Raw genomic sequence first — 20,747 nt, 5'->3', positions numbered from 1 at the left:
ACTATGACAAAACACCACACTGCTGACAACCTTGAGATCCTGAGCTGTGGCAAATGGAAAGAAACCCTCACACTGCTGCTGACCTGTGCTTTTTTTTTTTTCAGACCATGAACCCCATCTTCTACAGGGCTGCAGTCAATTCAGGCACTAATAAAGTGCATATTAGCATCTGTTTATTACTCTCTCCCCAATGCCTCTTCAGTCTTATTACAGTCTCTTCCCCCTCTTAAACTAATCTCACTAAACGTTATTCCTACATACAGCTCCAAGCCCTGAACCACTTCACTTCCAACACATTTTCCCAAAAATCAGTAACAGTCTTTCTGTAACACAATAACCAAAACAACATGTAATATTTGAATTCAGATGGGATTTGAGGTAACAGTCAGCAACGGCAGAGTTCATGTTCCAGATCTCCATTTCACAGTAATTTCTTTCAGCGTACACTTGGATTTTTTACCCTGTGCTGAGTGCTTGGTTGTTTTTTTTTAAATTGAATTACATACTACTGCCCTAATGCCATATCCTTCTGGACTCTTTTTTTTTCTAAATTTAACTCAAAACACATCACAAGTAAACAAGACAAAGGAGACAAATCTGTGATATCTATAGAATTAGTCAAAATAGGAGAGGTCAAATCATCTTGTCCTCTTCAGATGGAAAGAAGATTTTTTGGGCCCATTTGACACTCACTCTTCTGATTATACAAATCAGTGTAATTCTTGTTCTCATCACCACCCTGCTTGCCAGAATACATACACCTATCCCTCAGACTTCTCTTAAATTCCTGCTCTCACCTCAGGGTTCCTTTTCCTTCTCAGGTCTGCTGATACTTCAGAAATGTGATGGGATATTAAACAGATAATTTATAGCAGCCTTTCCCATGTTCTGTAATAGGCAAGCTGCAGGTATATTTTAACAGTAAGTAAAGAATAAAGAGAATTAAATCATTGATAATGTCATATCGGTATCAATACATATTTAAAGAAACACCGAACTTAAGCAATGATTACTTAATTTATGATTGGTACATACTGTAACTGGGGCCAAAAATTAGGCCACCCAGGAGCAGCGGCTGGTGAGGCATGCAGGGGTCTTTCTTCCCAGCAGGAACATTTGACATAGACATGTCAGTGCTCCGCACACAGCATTTATTGTCAATCAAGTTACAGAGTTATTTAATGGCCTTTTTCCTTAACTTCAAAGAATTAAATGGGATGGGGCCAATTCCTCTCAGGAATCACCTCTCTTTCTCCATACCACATCTGCTGTGCTCAGAGGGGGTCCCTTAGGCTGAAAAAGCTCAGGTTTGAACTTGTCACGCTCTAGGATGGTAAGATGTTTCCAGCCATAGGTCAGTTATGGAACTTGCTTCTACACGAAATCAGACACAGTAAACCTTCTTGCCATGACTTGGTTTATATTTGAGAAATTAAACAACTTAAAATCTCTCAAATATTTGTAGAAATTTTTGTGTCCACATATCAAAAATGCTCTAATGGGCCTAAAATACTGTATTGGGCCTCAAGAGGAATCTATTAATCTCTTAGAACAAACTCTAGGCCACCAGATGTGACTTGAAGAACTGTGCCTCCTTAACTGCCCTGTGGCTGAAGACAAAGCCAATCTTGAATAATTCATCTGCCTCTGCTGTAGTTAACATACTGCCCTTGACAAGAATCACCAACCAGAGGCTTTCAGGAGCAGAGACAGAGACTGTAGGACAAAAATCCAGAGTGCTTTCAACTGAGAAAAACATAGGTCTGGGGCAAAATTTCAGCACAGCTAGAGTGACAGACTCAACTGCTTATGCTCAAGATGATCTAATGAAGTGGGTTGAATAATAAAAGTACAATTCAATTTCTGATACAGACAAGTCCCTGACAGTTCCCCAAACAAAGAATTTTTTAAAGCTGTTGATATAGACAACTGTAATGAGCCAATGTAGAGTGGAGGAAAAAGGAATGTTCTGTGTTCAGAGGAAAAACTGAAACATTATGTTGTTACCAGCAGTGCAATAATGGATGCCAAAGACAAGAGAGCAGTCACAAGGGAACAAGTTATCACTCTCAATACCCACCTCATTAGTAACTGAGAGAATTGACAGTGCAGAATCACAGCACTTCAGTGCATTGTTTTTCTGGCCAAGATCTTTATAGCACTGAAAAGAAAAAACATTTTGTTTCCAATCCGACCACTGTAAGAACACCAGAGTCTACAAATCATTATTTTTAAAAGAACTTGGTTACCTTTGCCAAATACACATAATTGCATTTGGAATATCCTGGATGCATTTCTTCTGCCTAAATAACAAAAAAACAGGAAAGAAAATAGACATGAAACTTGTGTGATGAGATTTATGCGGTCTGCATAACATTTTAAGTAATGCACTACAATTCCTCAAACATCAGACCAAATCATCCCTACTCTGTGTAATGCAATCTGACTAGTAGCACTTCAAAAAAAAAAAAAAAAAAAGAAAACAAAAAAATACAAAACTCAAACCCTAAACCAGGCACATGAGATGCTGACAGTGAACACAGAAAATGTTCTGTGTACTGCTTGCTCTCCTCTCTCCCCAAGCACTCTGTTAAAATCTAGGGTATTTCTGTACAAGACCTATTGGATTCATTGACTTACAGGACAGGCTTAAAGATACCACTGTCTTTCCCCATTAAAGAAATAAGAAAACAACCAACCATTCACACTTTGTGTAATGAGTAAAGAACTATGTTTATCAATTTTACAATTATTTCCCTTCCACAGTCTCTTATCTTGTAGCTCTGGGTTCACCTTTCTTTTGAAATTATCATCTTCTGAAAAGTTCAGGTAATTAAAAAAGTTTAATAATGTCTTTTTTTTTTTAACAAATCAAGCATATAGAAGCTTGCAAGATAAGTAAAACTCTTACTAATTATCTACTAACAAAGAAGAAGCTTTTAATCAAAGAACAGCTATTGGGAGGGGAAAATTACATCAGTGAAAATTATAGTAGCTGTAATCTTTGGACCAAAACAATGCTGCTTTACCACAACTGTGTAAAATCAAACAACTGAAAAACAAACCTAAACAGTTATCTTTTAGACAGTAATTTGATTTTTGTTGCTGAAGATGACTTTAAACCACAGTAACTCTGCAGCCCACCACAAAATGCCCTGAAGCTAAAGCGAATGTTTCAAATTATTTCTACCACTTTTGGAATTTGACCTTCAAGATAAAATCTCTTATACTGGGAAGCTGGTAATGTATTATAGTTTCCAAAATTCAGGAGATCATCCAATCTTCAAATAGACTAAGAACACAGAAAAGAAGCACTTTTTATAGTGAGGAAAAGATGCCTGTGCAATATCTTTGAAAAACTTTCTGAAAATAATTGTAATGCTAGAAATTTATGCTTTGAATCCAGTCACGTGAAAAACTTGTATGCTTTTGAGCTCCAGAAGCAGAAATTATTCATATGGAAAGCAATAATAGATAGATTTATTTTATTCATTTGGTGCTTTCTCATAACTGTGTTCAAATAGAATGCCCAGGAACATGGACCTATATGAGAGAGCTTTCTTCTCTACTTCACTACAAAAGACATTTCACCTCCACAAATAAGAAAGGCTTCTACTGGAATTTAATGGCAAACATTTTCAGATCAGAAAAAAGAGAAATATCAGAATGTCAAAGTTTTCCTTGCCTATGTCAACTGTCTTGCAGAAACAGGCAAATCAGCAACTATCACTATGGTTTATCTGTTTCAGCAGCATATGTAACTAATCTATATCCATATCACATTCAGTTCAATAACTATTAATCATGGCAATTAATTGGAGAATTTCCTGAAACTAAATAAAGAAAAGAAAGGTGCCAACCACTCATGTCCAAACTAATTTTAAAACTGAAAAGAAAAAAATATTTTAATAGAATGCTCAGTGGTATTTAGAGAAGGCCTGAATTTATAGCTACTGAACATGGTCTGTTGAACAGACATCTTGACAATACTCACATATAACATCTGGTAAACAGCAACACAGGAAAACCCTTGGCTAGGACTTACCTTAAGGAAATTCTGCAATGCTTCTTCTACTGTTGAAGTTGGTGGAGTCCCAAAGAGAGCAGCAGCTACTTTCTTTTCAAGCCAAGACAACTGAGCTACCTAAAATTAAAAAAAAAAAAAAAGGTCAGATTTCTTTAGAGTTGCTTCTCAGTTTTGCAGTAAATACTGTCTTTCATATTGTACTACCTATACAACATATTTTGGAAAAGAACCTGTAAAGGAATGCATTGTAGTGTCAAGTTTGGCCAGTTCAAAGCAGTCTTTTGGATTTTAGAGTCACATGACCAAACACCAACATCCTCAATATAAGGTTACTTCCATGTGCAAAGCTTAAAGTACATTTTAGGTTTCATAGCATCTCGCCTTTTTTAAAAACCTAAGACTAGAAACAGTGCTTGAAACCTGCTAAGGTTTTCATGAGATAGACAGCTTTGCATGACAATCTATGCATTTGACTACTTTCTTACATTATGAATACCTGTTGCTGCAGTAAAAATGTGGTTTTGGAGCTTGTATAACAAGTTCATTTATTACACAGAAGCTGGTGACAACCGCTGTTAAGAAATAGTCTTCATTTTTAGCTCTTCCTAACTGACAAATAACACTTGCCAATGACGTCTTCTAATTTCAGGAATATGAGCTGCTATAAAAGCACTTCAGGGAACTATCATATTGCTACACAGTGCACATGATTTCTTCCCTTACATACACTGACACCTGACAGAAACTGCCTTGGTTACTGCCATAAGGTATTTGGCTCCATCACCCAACCCTCACATCTCTAGCAAAGGATGGAGTTGCTAAGAAATACAGTGTGAAAGAAGAGCCTGTTTAAGTAGAGGAGTGAAGCCACTTTCCTTTGGACACTTTTACCATGCCTTTTTTCTTTTGTAAAGAAAAGCCAGGTTTTTTTTTCCTTCACATCAGTATTTGAACCACAGCACTGATGGCTCCTGTGACAGAGCAGATGAGTCAAAAAATGGTAAAAAACAAGGTTTTGTATTTTCTGGCCTGATCTATACAGAGGCAACACAGAGAAGAGGCAAACACTGGCAAAGAAAGAGAGCCTCTCATCAGAGACTTGAAGAGAGATATGAATCACACGGGAACAGCTCTTTTTCAGAAGGAGCTGCAATTCAAATAACAAAGTTCAGCCTTGAACTCAAGTCTTTCCTACTACTACAAAATTTAAAATGGTTTTGCTTGGTTTTAGATTATTTCTGCCTCATTCCCTGGCTTTTCGATATCCGCAGGGCTGTTGCTGCCCCCCCTGCCAGCTCCACCTATATCCAGCAATTATGCAGGAGATGCCAGATAATAATTGTAAAATACGAGAATCCACTCTCTCATAGCTATGCACAGCTACCAACCAGAATGCTTCTCCTTTTAACAGACACCAAGTTCTACCTACTTCTTGTTGCAAATAAAAAATATCATTGCAAAGACCAGAAATACAGGTCAGCATGCAGCAGAAAAATGCACAGGGTCATGTTTTCTCATCTGGCCCCAATGTCTCTAACCACATAAGAGCAGCATTGAGGGGAGACAGAAGGCATCCTATTCAAGTTTTGCTAGCTGCTCAGCAGGGTCCCAAAGCCTTATTTGTTACATGTTGTCAGTAAGTGTCTCACACCCAAGAACAAAATTATAACACAGAGAGAAACAATATTACAAAAATAAAGCTTTTGTTTTCATTCTCTTTCACATACCTCACCTTTGAAGCTTCTTCTGAGAACCTAAAATGTTTTTTAAAAAACCTCTCCAGCAATCATGGAGTTCTTACTCATTGGAGCAACAAGATGTGTTGCCCCTGCAGTGCTTTCCCACTGTGTTACAAATTGCAACATGCTGCTTAAAACTTCTAATTGTAGGAATATATATAATTTCCTTCCCCATTTCATTTCTCTCACTGTTGTATAGTTTCTGAGACGTATTATGCAAGAGTTATTAAAAGAATTTTTGCCAAAGTGCTGTTTTTTTCACGTCAATCTACTGCTCCCTTGGTCTCTCTTCTCTTGGAAGAGGAAGGGAGTTTCTGTATTTCTAGGTCCATCACATCAAGAAGGAGGAAGAGAAGAGGTAAAAAAAAGGAATGTGTTACACTATTCTCTGCAAATGCACACAACACCCTGGAGATACATACTGCACAGATACAATTACCACACTCATGTCTGCTGTTATGCAATAGTGAGGAAACAAAATTGCAGTTTTTCCATGTGGAGTTATAATTAACTATTGAAAACACAAGTTCTTCCTGGCAGTTACTTTATTTTCTTATGAGATTTAATCAGAACTGATTTGCTGAGGTTTTAGTCTTTATTTTGTCTGGCTTGGGTGCTGCTTTGCACCACTCAAATTTCTAAAAAGCCCAAACATATATGTAGTTGGCCATTTTTATTTGACCATTCCCATCAAGCTAAAACAATGTTTAAAAGTGAAATGCATGTAAGCACATGCACATTTCACACAAAACCACCCACACTGAAAGGAGGTTGTAGCAAGGTGGGGGTCAGTCTCTTCTCCCAAGTAACGAGTGATAGGACCAGACGAAATAACACCAAGGGGAGGTTTGGATTGGATCATAGGAAAATTTCCTTTACTGAAAAGGTGGTCGAGCATTGGAATAGCCTGCCCAAGGAAGTGATATAATTACCTCCCTGGAAATGTTCAAAGACATGTGGGCGTGACACTTGGGGACATGGGTTAGTGGTGAACAGGACAGTGCTGGGTTAACAGCTGGACTTGATCTTAAGAGGTCTTTTCCAACCTTAATGATTCTATGGCAATAATGAGGGTTTTTTTTTAATGTGGACTCTATCCAGCATTATACCTTGTAACTCTTCCAGAGAAAATCTGAGAATTCTGTGATGTTTCAGCAGTGAGACTTATATGCCACTGGCTCTATGAATTTGTCACAGCAAGCCTAGCCCTCCATATATGAAGTACCTAGTTCACACAAGTTGTCCAGGTTCCTTTCATGGTCAATACAGAGAGGCACTTCCATTAGGCAATTCCTCTTCACCTCCATTAGCCTGGGATGAACACTCCTATCTTTCTTTTCTTCAACTACAAAAGGAGCACAGACCCTGGGGATAGCTAAAGGCAGCTGAGGTGAATCCCATCACAACAGCTTAACTGTGCCTGAGTCTATCTGCACCCCTCTACGACTGAAGTGGGACAAATGGAAAAGACCTGTTATATGCAATACACAAAATTGTGTATTGTACAGAGCAATAATGATGAACAGGAACCTATACTCTTCCCCTAAATGCAAATAAGCAAAGTCTTTAATTTGAAATAACTTTATTTGAGTAACTCTTACACCATGTTCAAAGAAATGGAAACATTGTTCCTACTATACCAAGTTATTAATCATTCTCTGTCTGTGAGCAAGCACAGGGAAGAGAACCCCTGGTGTAACATGCTCCAGCGTAGTGCAGAATTGACTGCTACAGTCAAGGTTACTCCAATAGTGCGAAGTGTATCTGGAGGTTCATACAAAATCACGTATAAAGAGAGGGTAACTGTCATCAACTACAGCAGAACCATGATTTCACTTAGTGAGTGTTCCAAGAGTGGTAGAGTGCAGCAGGTAATAAGGTAAACAACTACTGTTGCAAGTAATAGCTACAACAACAACAAAATTAAGGAATGAAGAGTGGTTTTGCCTACAGACGATTTCCAAATGTTAAGTGAGTTTTGGTTTTTTAGGTCTCCTAAACCCTGATGTCAGTCCTGCCAGAAGCCTGAAAATTCAGAGAAGCACTGCAAGGAACACTGTGTTTCCATAGAATATCAGGTTTTAACGTACTAGGTCACTCAAGGAACATCACTCCCTGTCAGAACCCAGAATGTCCCTTGGACAGTCTTGGATGTTCCAGGCCCAGGTCAAAAGCATCTGAGACCCTGGAATGCAGCCACAGACCCCTGTGGCTTTGAACCTGATCCATGGAACAATTTACCAACCTTGCAGGAAGAACAAGAAATCACAAAAGTTTAGATATTATAGTAGAAGTAGTCACAAAGTGAGAGGAAGAGTTTTTGAGTGCTGTATAGGGGGGTTTTAGGCCTTGTACAGAGGGGTCTGAGTTTTGTACATGGGGGTCAGAAGTTCTAAGATGGAGGGACTTGGGTGTGCCCTGTCCTCTTTCCTTCTTCTTCCTAACCTCCATGTTCTTGGTGATGTTGGCATTCACAGATTGGTTTAGAGTAGAAAGTCACTGTTCAATATAGGTGATGGGCATTGGGGGAAAACTGTAAACATCTAATATTTAATATAAGATATAAAAGAGGGCACCAGCCCCCTGGGCGTCGGAGTGTGCCCTTGCCTGACTGCTGAACGGACCGTGGCAGCTCAGGGAGAAATCTTTTAGATAACATGTAATAAACTACCTTGAGACAGGACAACAGAAGAATACTGAGTCTTTCTTTGGGGACACGGGTTGGAGGAGAGACTTTACCACCTTCCCGGGCTCACCCCAACCAGGGGTGAGTTCCGAGAACTCCCCAGCTGCCAAACATAAGGAGAGCTACTCCCACCCAGTCAAGAGCAACAAAAAAAAGGCCTGAGGAGCCACCAGCCAACTCCTGATCTCCCTTAGAGCTGAAGGGTAGTGGGTCATCCTAACAGTCTGGCCTTTGCCAAGTAGAGAAGGCCACTCTTCAGTATTCCAAAGTAAGTAGAGATGCTTGTCTCAACCAACCTCTCCTACAGATCTGTCAACAAACTGTCATCCATTTATCCGATACCAAAATCTCTGTTATATCCAGAGATGGAAGAAAGGCACTCCCAGAATTAAACTGTAGCTGAACTTAACGTTCATACTCGGCACTCTTCCATCAGGCCTCTTGTATCTCTGAGGGCCAAGGCAAAAAATGTGGTTCGCGCCTGAATACTGGGAAAATGAATTTCAAAAATATCCCTTTCTCTTTCTCAGCCTAGGATCAGCAAAAATCATATATATAGATATATATGTACTGTAACACAGGCTGGATTTTTGTCTTCTGTTTGTTTTTTATGACAAGCAAACTCTGCCCATTGACAGCTCCTTTCAAATTCCAGGATATTGGTATGAAGGAAGCTAACCCGCCTGAATTGAAAAACCATCCACGATCACAATTGTCTTCCATAAAAGCAAATCACAGCATTGTTCCAGCTTCAGTAAAATATTAATGGCACCTAATTAAGTAGCCCCAGAGAGTTTCTTTTTCTTTTCCATTACAATGTATTAATGTAAAATTGTACTAAATAATTTTGCAATGTTTTGACTTCTGGAAGAGATTAAGAAACTGGACACCAATTTTGAAATATTGGCTTCCAACAAAAACATTCTCTTTCTTGCCAGCTGAGGAACCTGGACAATCTGCACAGGCATTTAGGTATTTATCCAACTTGAATTAGGCTTTTCACTTTCCAGTAAGGAAAACCCACTTAGAGAGCACACAAAGGAACTGTATCAATTTATTCCCAGATGTAACCCAAACAGATACTGGGATACACCAGAGACAAATCCAAAACATGGCATATAACCTGCAGAAAGAAAATCCCAGGAGATCTAATTTTTAACACAGTACTAGCATTTACCAGTGACTCGGATCCAGTTTCACAAGTACATGCTAGCTGTTCTGTGCCTGTCCTGTAATGGCAAGTAGACATAAGTCTTAACTAGAAAGTTTTATAAGCTATTTGAAACATTAAAACACTTAACACCCCTCCCCCCAAACATACAATTACAAAGAATTATCAGATAATTGTGCCCAAAACTTTAAGGAAACAATTCTTATATACTATGCACCATAGATCCATTCACTTCTTGTACACACAGCAGGTCTCATAGGCAAAATTTTACCCACCATGACATCTATGAAATGACTAGTGAAAAACTTGCCTACCTGATTGTGATACCAGAAGTAATTTTCTAACAGAGCTGACAGGATTCTGTGATCCTCCTCTTTTGTACAGCCCTACTGATTTTAAATGGTATGAGAAGTAAGAAACAGCAAAAACTGATTTTTAGACAAGGTGATGCACAACTGTCACTGGCTCTGCATCACAGACAAACCCCATCTGATGTGAGGCAGTGAAAACCCAGCTCATCCTTTCTGCTGGAAGGTGCTATGACACCTTGCATCAGCTTCATTTCTGGTCCAGCAAGAATAACAGCTGAGCAAGAAACTTGGCAGCACTGTACCACGGCTCCTTGCAAAGGACTGCGCTGCACTAAGGAAAGTGGGAAATGGCAGATTAAAGGCCAGATTAAACTCTACTAATTAAATAGCTTTTACTAGTACAGCATGCAGTCTTTGCATATAGATTTCACTCTTCAATAAATCTTCTGCAACTGCCTCCACTGGTTTAGAGGTGACAGGATTGACAGTTGGACTTGATGACCTTGAAGGTCTCTTCCAACACTGATGAGTCTATGATTCTATACTTTTTACCTCAAAGTCTTCTTAATGGATTTTCATTTGTGAAAATGAACTGTAGTCCTGAGTTACACTTGAAGCATCCCCATTTACAGTATTTTATGCAATTCCCGTTTGTCATCCAAAAAAACATACAACAGTAATATGATCCCCTAACATTAAATCGGGAGTGAATGGGAAATACCTAACTATACTAGGAAGACTTAAGTACATTAGATTTCACAAAACTGCTATCAAAACCTATAAAATACCAAAAACTTGTTATCTTTTTAACTACACTGCTTCAGTAAAAGAATACGTGACCAAAATGACACAAAAGTACCCTGGGAAGCAATACCTATGAAAGAACAAACATTGTGGCCAATCCTAACTTGATCCCAAAGTCAGCTAGGTTAAATGTAAAAACTAACCTTCTTGCCTGAATCATCCATTTTCTGCTTTAATTATCTCACACTGGACAACACCTTCCCAGCCGTAACAACAGTGAGAATGAACATTAAAAACAGAGCATCTAAGAGAAGCATTATCACTCCATCTACAGGTACCGGTATAGATGAGTGACAAAGGAATTTTTCAACACACCATCATCATCTCTACCTTGACAAACTATTTGCGTAGAGATGTCACAGCCAACAGTCTTCTTTTGAGATAATTACCACAGCATGAAACTTCACTGTCTGCAGAACATGAGCATGGGATTTGGCATACCTTCCAAAAGCTTCTATGACTACCTATATCACATGCACGACCAAAACCTGGGTTAGTGGATCAGCACAGAAACAACTCACTTTGCTAAAACTAGTGACGATATTATCAATCTCACTGGGCTAGGGTTAAAACTAGTAATGCCTCAAAACTAATGTTTCCAAATGACCTCATCTTGCTACTGAAAGTGTGGAAAGACAGTAAGTTTTTAAGAGCTGACAGCCTCAGAAGTTGAACAAGATGTTATTCAGTCCTATACTTGCATTTGTTTAGAGTACAAAAATCTGTTCTGTGTGTTTCAGGTTACTATTTTGTTATGGCAGTCACAGAAGGCAAGAATTAACAAAAAAAAGAAGAAGAACAGAAATCTGAATTCAATCTTTACATATTTCAGTGGCTGCATCTGTTTAGGTAGATTATTTCACTTAAATAAATGTAGGTCAGGTCATAACCTAAAGCAAATGCTAATCTGTGGTTTCTGTATTTAGTAAGGAAGCCCTGCATAGATGTTGCAAGTGTGGGATATGAATTTGCAATGATACAGTACAACAAACCACATGCATTACTCAGTCAGGAAGTGGTGATTATCATGAAAATGAAACAAGTGAAAAAAAAGTGCAATAAGAACAAAGTGAGGTATATTGAGATTGCGTGTTTCCAAAAAGCAGCAGCTCACATGAGATATAAGCCATGAAAAACATCTGGGAGTATTTGGCTTAAATGGAAGCTGCAGTTAGCTGTTGGGCACAGCACAGTATAAAAATGCTTAAGGAATCATTGGTGAGAGAGATGCTTCTCAGAGGCATGACAGCAGGCATACTATAGGAACATCTTCAGCAACTTATTTTTGCATAGCTAATGCTGATATTCAAGAGTATGCTGTGACAAGCAAAAAGCCAAATTCCTTGAAAAAGCTGGTGTCAGTCCTTATTCAAATCAACAGAGAAAAAACATAGCTGCTGACAGCTCTCTGGAAGTTAAATATATGACCTGAAAAACTGCTGAAAGATTACTTTGCATTAAGTCTTGTTGCAGATAAAGACAAAGTCTGCAATGTGTCACAGCAAATCCTTCTTTCCAATTTGCCGGTGCTTTGTAGTGACTTGCATTGGAAGTATCCGCAAGAAAAAAGCTTGGCTGGAATTCACTGTGCATTAGCAGTCATTATTCTGAGAAGACTCAAAGTGATCTTTTACAGCATAGACAATGCAAGAACGTTTTCTTCCAACAAAAGATTCCTCAAAGTACTAGAGATGAACCAGTACTAGCTGAGCCCTCAAAGATGTGGATTACCAAAAAGACAACTCTCTTATTAAAGCACAAGCACAATTTTTCTAAAACAATTATTAACAGTTAATCCTGTAAACCAATTATTCTATTTTTTCATATATGAGTACTTGTCACTCCAGAATCTACTACAATCTATAAAAATATAAATAAAAATATATAACTAAAACAGTCTTTAAAAGCACCTGATGTACTGGTATGACACAAATTGGATTTCTTGCAAAACTCATTGGTGAATTACAGATTTTTCTGCATGAATATTTTTTGGACATTCCCTTGGAATTTACCAAGCCAGTATGGTAGCCTTGCTGCCACAGGCAATATCCTGTAGCATGTAAGTGTCTTTAACTTAAGTTATGGATGGGAAATAAAGCTACCACAAGGCTATGTTACCAGCCCAGGTTCACCCAGAAAGTTTATAGCAGAAGAAAGAAGTAAACTCAAGAGGTCATCCTTCCTCCCTTCCAAAAATCAGTTACTTTTCGTTCGTTCATTCAGATAAAAAACCTGAACACAACAATGAGGGTCATACAAGCACAGCTTACCAAATTACATGGCAGGAATGGTCAGCTGTGAGCATCATGCGTCTGCTAGTGAACTCAGGAAGTGTAAATGTCTGCTTCATTTACCTCAAAACATCTACTTAAATAAACACCTACTTTGTCTTAAGTCACACTATTTAATTATAATTTTTTATTATACTCAATCCATATGTTAGATAAATAAAACACAACTTACTGAATAGCACCATCTTCCATTTAGGTAATATAAAAAGGGATCTTGAGGCTTAAGTTCAATTGCCTTGTCTAGGTGTTCCTATTGGAAAGAAAATTAGTATCGCTTTAGATGTTTTGTTTGGCAAGCATGTTTACATTCGAAGTAGTTTGCCAGAACTACTTAGAACAACTACTGCAAGTCAGAAACAAATTCAGAAATTCTCTTCTGCTGCAATTGTCTTCTAACAACCTAAAATTTTAACTAGCAAATCCCTTCCTCGTGAAGGGAAACCACAAAATTATTTAGCAACGCTGCACACAATGCAAGAAGGCATGCTGTATTTAGACATGACTAAATAGCTCTAAAGTTCAGTCAAATAATTCAAGAACTTTTGTCTTAAAAAGGCAACAACTTCAATTAAATTAATTTCATTTACAGTTAGTATTAGGAAACTATCACTGATCAAATCAGTGAGGAAGCAACTACTCTTGAACAGATCTTACATGCCAGCACCCATTACTGAAGCATAGCTCCTTCCACCCTGGAATGTGACAGCCCTAATGAAATGGTACTTGACACAACCAACTGTTATTATAATGTGAAATTCAGAAAATAAAATGTCTCTCTTTATAGTGAAACTACAAAACCTATGAAGTATCTAATGAGGTCCTTCTAAAATCATTCTCACTTCAGGTCATGAGTACCTTTATTTCTCTCTTTAATTTACCAAAGAAAGTTCTTATTGCTCAACCTGAGCTGGAACTAAAAATAAATATTTCAGCCCTACCATTTGCCTCTCAAAATAAATTTCACTCGAACATTTCTTTTTCCCCCCACATATGTGTCTTTCTAATTAAGCCAGTCACAAAAGTATTTGACTTACACATATATTATCATATCCACAAAATACTCAGAAAAGAGCTACGTTTTCATACTACTATTTTCCCAAGTCAACAGATTTCAGGATTTACTTGTGAGGAGCAAAACTTCCCTGAAATGGCTACTGCTCACACCGTGGACTCTTAAAACTCCATCCTTGAACAGATGCAGCACTTGTGTTCTTTGTCATTTTCCCTTTGTTCCCAGCTTGTGTCAGTGCTCGGGGCTTAGCTCGCTTGGCACAGCTCACATGTAATTAATGCTCTCTCAAAGGGAAGCTCTGCCACACTCCAAGTCCTAACACGGACATGATGTGAGAGGAGCCCATCCCAGGCATTCCCCAGGGACTGAAACATGTCTGTTGCCTTTCACTGTCACCCAGAAAGGGGGGACACCAGCTTGGAGGGCAAGGCATGGATGGAAAGTGTCTAAGCAATGCTGAAGACAAGGAAGAGGAGAGTAGCACATATAACACAAACAGCTAACTCTAAAAAACACAATTACCTTTGCAAGGACAGTGTTAAACGTTACTTAAAGGCAACATGAAGGATGACTGCAGAACTGTGTTAGTTCATCATTTACTATTTCATATGTTTTGGTTTTCTAAACAGAATCATTATTGCCTTTCCTCTCCCCTTTGACTACAAAGGAAATGAGAAATCTTAATGCTGTTCCCAGAATCCTACCTCAATTCTTATATTTTGCAAGCATATACTTTATTTTCATACATAATAATAACATTATCAATTTAACTTCAGCACCAAAATAGACCTGTGAGGCTGAATTACTGTGTTGGAGAAACCTGTCTTTGACACTATATAAGGAAATAACTTAAAGGAATAGCTTAAAAAAACCAACCCCAAATCCTACAAAAACATACCTTAAAGAGATAACCATTCCTGATTTTGTTTTGTATACTTTCAAACTGAGACATATAGCCACACATAATTGCAAACCTGAGAGGGGAAAAGAAAAACACACACACATACTTTTTGTGATTTAAATAAACCTTTGAATCAAGTTACAAAATATTTCAATACCTAATGCACACATTTACACCTTTTTTTTCAAGTTGAATGGCTGGATGGAAGTTTGGCATGAGCTATACATATTCAGGAACGGACAAAAAGACAAATCAAAACAAAAGAATGGAAACAAGGAGAAGTTTAAATGACACTATTTGGGTTGTCAGTTAAGTGAAAAAACAGATTTCTCCTCCAAAATTTCAGCCATTTAATTCAGACTGCAACACTTCCAGACTGGCTCTACCATTGACAGCAGTTTACCTTGACACATTGTGCTCTGCACTTCATTGGGAATGTGAGCACCACCAGCTGCAAAAACTCACCCATGAAGGCAAATGCTTGGGGTGTGCCCAGTAGGAAGCTGTACACACCTCAGAAACGTTCACAGTTGCCTTCTACCCTTCTCAAGTACCCCAGTGCATTCCTGCACTTCTGACATTCTTCTAGTATCTTTAAAATTTGAAAACATACACACATATTCTGCTCTAATAGGATCACTACTGCTATTACTAGATGTCTATTGCTAAGATCATTATTATTTCTATTATTATTACTATGGTTATCATAAACTGGGGACACTGAGTGGTAAAAGAAATGTGAGAGAACTTCTATAAAATATTTGTATTTTTAAGCAGGTATAAGTGAAAATATTTTCAGAGGTAAACCTATAAAGATTCAGATCTCCTAAGCAGCACCAGTATCTTACTAACACTTCACCTAAATTTCTATTGCTTTCTTCTTATTTCTTCAATAGTTATAGAACCTCTTTGCATAAGGAATCTCTTGCACAGATATCAACTGCAGTTTCCTTGGACCTATTTTCATTGGTATTAAGACAGCTTTGCATCTCTGTATAAAACTAAGAGAACCACCAAAGAAATAGTTAAGCAGCAAAACCTCATGTTGATTATTTTTCTAATATTTTTCAGAATTTTTCTTTTTTATCAAATATTTTACAATGCAACAGCAAACAAAAATAAAAAGTAATCCTAAAGGAAGGAAATCAAGTTGAAGTCCAAAGGAAAACATGAGTTATGCAAGAAGCTTATTGAGTTAATTATGCTAACACAACCACAATCTGTATGGCATATACAGTTTTAAAGCACTATTAAACATCAGCTTTCTTGAATTTCTTGATATAATGTAATTATTTAAGCTCCAGTGAATCCTCATTAAAATGTCATTGCTAACACAACCCAAGAAATTGTTTTATTGCTTACAGTTATGGTTTTAAGTTAGAAATGCTCATGCTACAGGTTGTTGTGGTCAGTAGTGTTTAGGTCAGTAAGTGTTTCCAGGTAAGGCACGGAGTCAGCAGAACAGCAGTTGAGTTTGTAAGAGCTCCAGACAGACTGTCAAACACTGTTGAGCAGGGTGGTTGTTGTGACCAATGTGCACTGGACAAAATCCAGCTAATGGCAGCACTAGTGCTGACAGAGCTGCAGCCAGAGTGCCTTTCCTATGGGAATGAGCTGCAGTTGAAGGAAAAGGCAAGGGGTGGGGGTGAGGAAAGTTCAGGTATTTAGAAAGAGGGGGGAGGTAGTGAAAACTTTATTAGGGTTAAGTAACACAGGCAACATTGCCCCTATTCCCTTCACTCATTAAGTGCTAATCAGATAAACTCAGCATACCATAGCTAAACGGATTGCTGCTACAAAAGAAAACAATGAAAAGCGAACAAGCTAATCCAGCATCTTGCAGTATTTCCCTGTCTGTGCGTGACAAGAAAGAGAGCCTTAGTTTAAACTAGTTCAAAGAAAAACTTCTACTTACAGCTAAAATCTCTTGGGAGGGAAATCCCAATGAAATTTTCACTGAATTAAAAGTAAGCTAACCTACTAACTTTAAATATCCATTATTTTTCCAAAGAAAAAATAAAAATGTCTTTCATATCTTTACTGGGTTGTTTGGGGTTTTTTTGTTTTTGTTTTTTTTGGGTTTTTTTTTGGTTTTTTTAAAATTTTATACTTTTGAAATGGGCTACGCAGCCAACTCATAAAAAGGAATTATTTTATTTTTTAAATTCTATGGCATTTTGGATATCCATTTCATTTCTAAAAGATCCCCCAAACAAAACAAAAAAAAGGTGTCTTTTCTTTCCTGAGAAATATGGTTAGAGATGTTAAATAATTTTCAAAGAGTTCAAAACACAAAGCAAACTTATATTTCAATGGTGCAAAATGTTAATTATTGAATGGTCTATATTGTAAGGGACCTTAAAGATCGAGTTTTAATTGCCCTGCCATAGGCAGGGACTCCTTCCACTAGACCAGGTTGCTCAAAGCCCCATCCAGCCTGGCCTTGAACAGCTCCAGGGATGCCCATTCTCTGGGCAATCTGTTCCAGTGCCTCACCACTCTCATGGTGAAGAAAATGACCAAAAAAACCGAGGCAGGGAGTAACCAGAAACGCTTCCACCATCGGGTTCGTGTCGTTCTTTCCACGGCCCCGGTGCTCCATGGTCACCTGCCCCATCTCGTGGTGACAAGGCGAATACTAAAAAGATGATCATACAACAACATGCAAATATCTAATGAAATGGGTAAAAAGCACGCCTGTTAGAAGCGCAAGCGATACTGCTTCTCTGCACAGCCATTACCTCCCTCACACCCTCTGAATATCAGAGTACTGCTTACAGAACTTTCATAGACAAAAATAAAGAGGAAATCGTATCAGCAAAGAGCTGCCAGGAATGACCTCTTTGCTGAGCTGATGTTACTCCTGAGTAATGTAAAATACCAGCCCCAGACACATTCATCTAGATAAACACAACAATAATTACCTCATTAAGACAGACACAGTACTTTGGTGTAAACAAATGTTATTCCCAGATGGAAGAAAAATTACTGAACACAATGTAGGAGCATATGATTAACTGCCACAATTAACAAACCTTTATTAAGCATAAACACAATCAAACAAACTCAATATAATAGGTCAATGCCACGTTCCTCCATTACATGATGCCCTGAAACTCAGACTTGCAAGAAACTCTAGCTGACAGAGATGGATGCCAAGTACCTATGTAGCCATCATGCAGAAGGTCCAAATCAAAGTGAATTAACATTTTCCCTTCTGGTGCTACATGTGTATTCAGGCCAGGGAAAACTGCAAGGGGCATATCTTACCTATTGCTAAAAAAAGAGAAGCAAGTTGATCCAATAATTTTATCAAGCCAATTTGAATTTTAGTATCAAAAATGATACCTACACTTAAGACTCTGTCAATCCACAGCTTATTTGACATGAGACATATTTGCAGAAAAGATTTTGAAGTCTTAAATGAAGATTAAGCCACACTGGGGCATTTAAATACAGCATTATTTATCTTTTCCCAGATAAATTTCACATGGCCAAAACCAGAAATAAGATGCACCTTCCCAGACTTGTTCCTTCCTCTCCTATATATTCTTTTATATATCCCAAATCTAAAAAAACCCTTTTATGTTACATAGACTTTGGAAATGTGTGAGTACAGGTTACATTTAGAAATCTAGATCTCTATTTTAACATCTCAGTATCAATAGGAAAGGAAAACATCAATTTTTTAAAATTGTATCTGACAAGACTTTGCAAATGGGAGGAGAGTTTGTGATATAAACACCAAAGTTTAATTCATGTGTTTCATAACTGCTTTTCACTCCCTCCTCCTTATCTGAGAAATATTTAACATGCAAAGTAGTGTAAGCAAAGGCAAATGCGTGGGCAGCACACAAGAGGCCCAGTGAAAACAAAGTTCATTTCCATTCCAGTTCTAAATGTGTTCTTGCATCTCCCCACCTCTGCATGGCTCAGTTCTGTGCATGCCATCCTATGTTTTAGCCCCCAATACCCTCACTCACCAGTTTCACCTTCTTATATATTCCAACAGTCTCTGCAATGCAGTGAGACCCACAGGATTTCTTTTTGACATGATTTCAATGAGATACCAATTTCTATGTAGGGAGATTTTGCACTGAAATTACTGATTATGATCCCTGTTGCATTGCCCTTCCTGAGATCCTAGTTTTGCATACTTCATATTGTATCACTTTGCTACCAAGATATTTAATCTACAAAAATGCATCTGACACAAAGTTTCCATGGAAAGGTATTGGCTTGATATGATCATCCTCATGGTTATATGGAAGCAGGGTCTGAGAATGTCTAACATTGCCAATACACCAAGTAAGATGTGCCAAGGTGCAAAGTGAAGCGTTTAGGTGATTTTTTTGTTTGCAGAGATTTTTTTGTTAATGGGGATTTTGTTTCCCTTTCCTTTTTCTGGGAATATAACTGAGTCCACACTGAAGAAATTGGCAGAAATACACTTTTCATATTAAAAATTCACCAGGGCATTGAAGCTGAACTCCAGAGAAACATCAGATGTAGCACAAACTTTTGTAGGTAACACTTGCAAAAACATGAGAAACGAACCCATACTTTGGTTTAAAAAAACCTCAAAGGTAAGGACATTAAGAATTCTGGCTTTATTTATTGCAATACATGCAGTATACCAAATCAAGGGAAAATGCTGCTGTTAATGTGTATTCACAGAAGTTCACTAGTAGAACATGTGGATGCCATGATCAGCATTCCTTAGGCTGTGAAACCCACAACTGTGTTAAATTCCTGTTTCCAGAAATTTAACCTTTATTTTTATAACAGACAGTTGTTACAGATGGAAATACAATCTTGAAGAAATTAGCAGGATAGTCATCAAAGTGTAGAAATAGAGTGAAACAATAGCTTTCAGAGACAGTAACACAACAATTCTCCTTGACAGAAATGTAATAGGCATCATTAGGTTGTCAGAATTTTTTCCTCTGTGACCATTCTGGCAAAAAGGTTGTAATAAACAGATCTTTCAACATGTCAAACCTTCCTCCTTTGCACTTCCATAAGTATGCTGCAGTGTTTCACTGATCCACTTACTTCAGGACAACGTACAGCTTTTGAGAAATGGCTTCTGAATTTGAAATTTTCAATTATTTAAAAAAAAATGTAATTCAAAGATTACACATAATTAAGAACAAAGATTGCTGTAAAATTTCTTTGGTCTTTCCACGAATCTAATACAGGGCAAACAACTAAGAGCTAGAAACCTTATATTTCTGTATAAACTACCAATTCCTGAAAAATCCAACTGCATGATAGAAACAGATGCTTGTCACTTGCAAGTTATCTGCCTCATCTAATTTTAAATAAGGGATCATTAAGGGCAGCAGGTAACAAGCATTTCGTTAGAAACAGCTGAGGATTTAATTTTAAAAGTTCTTGGTAGTATGACCATATCCTACAACATACTCCAAAATTTTGAAGAGTTTTGTTTCACTGGAAAATTATTTTCATGCCATCACATCTTACAAACCCGACAAATTATCTGTTAGAATCCTATTACTGAGATGGAATGTTCACTTTTTTGTGGGAAGTTGGTGTAAAATCACCAAAATACCCAAATGACAATGATTATTTGTGTCTTCGATGGAACCAACCTGTACTTCTCTTCTGTAATTTTGCCTGCCAGTGAGAGACCGTTCCTGAGTTCTGAAACTCACTTCCATGGAAAATCCAGGGCTTGTGAAAATATCTGTGCTTCTGATGAACACTCATACACATGACAGAGAAAACTCTTGGGGGGAGGTGTGTTCAGAAAGGGTCTTCACTTACAGCTACTGGGTTTTC

The 20,747-nt window shown here is 37.8% G+C and overlaps 1 protein-coding gene across 6 annotated transcripts in view; it reads right to left on the bottom strand.

The window, feature by feature from the left end:
* Nucleotides 1-20,747, bottom strand: part of RMDN2 (regulator of microtubule dynamics 2) — a 144,855-nt gene that overhangs the window by 105,618 nt on the left and 18,490 nt on the right. For all 6 annotated transcript variants that reach the window (XM_068185311.1, XM_068185310.1, XM_068185315.1 and 3 more), the window contains exons 6-10: nucleotides 14,940-15,015; nucleotides 13,202-13,279; nucleotides 4,046-4,144; nucleotides 2,250-2,303; nucleotides 2,081-2,161 (exon numbers count right to left, since the gene is read on the bottom strand). In XM_068185311.1, the coding sequence (XP_068041412.1) occupies nucleotides 2,081-2,161; nucleotides 2,250-2,303; nucleotides 4,046-4,144; nucleotides 13,202-13,279; nucleotides 14,940-15,015 (388 nt within the window). The remainder of the gene's footprint in view (nucleotides 1-2,080; nucleotides 2,162-2,249; nucleotides 2,304-4,045; nucleotides 4,145-13,201; nucleotides 13,280-14,939; nucleotides 15,016-20,747) is intronic.

This window comes from Anomalospiza imberbis, chromosome 3, assembly GCF_031753505.1.
Source record: "Anomalospiza imberbis isolate Cuckoo-Finch-1a 21T00152 chromosome 3, ASM3175350v1, whole genome shotgun sequence".
NCBI classification, from domain to species: Eukaryota; Metazoa; Chordata; class Aves; order Passeriformes; family Viduidae; genus Anomalospiza; species Anomalospiza imberbis.
Note: the sequence above shows the minus strand (reverse complement) of the source record. Positions and strands in the feature narration are given on the sequence as shown.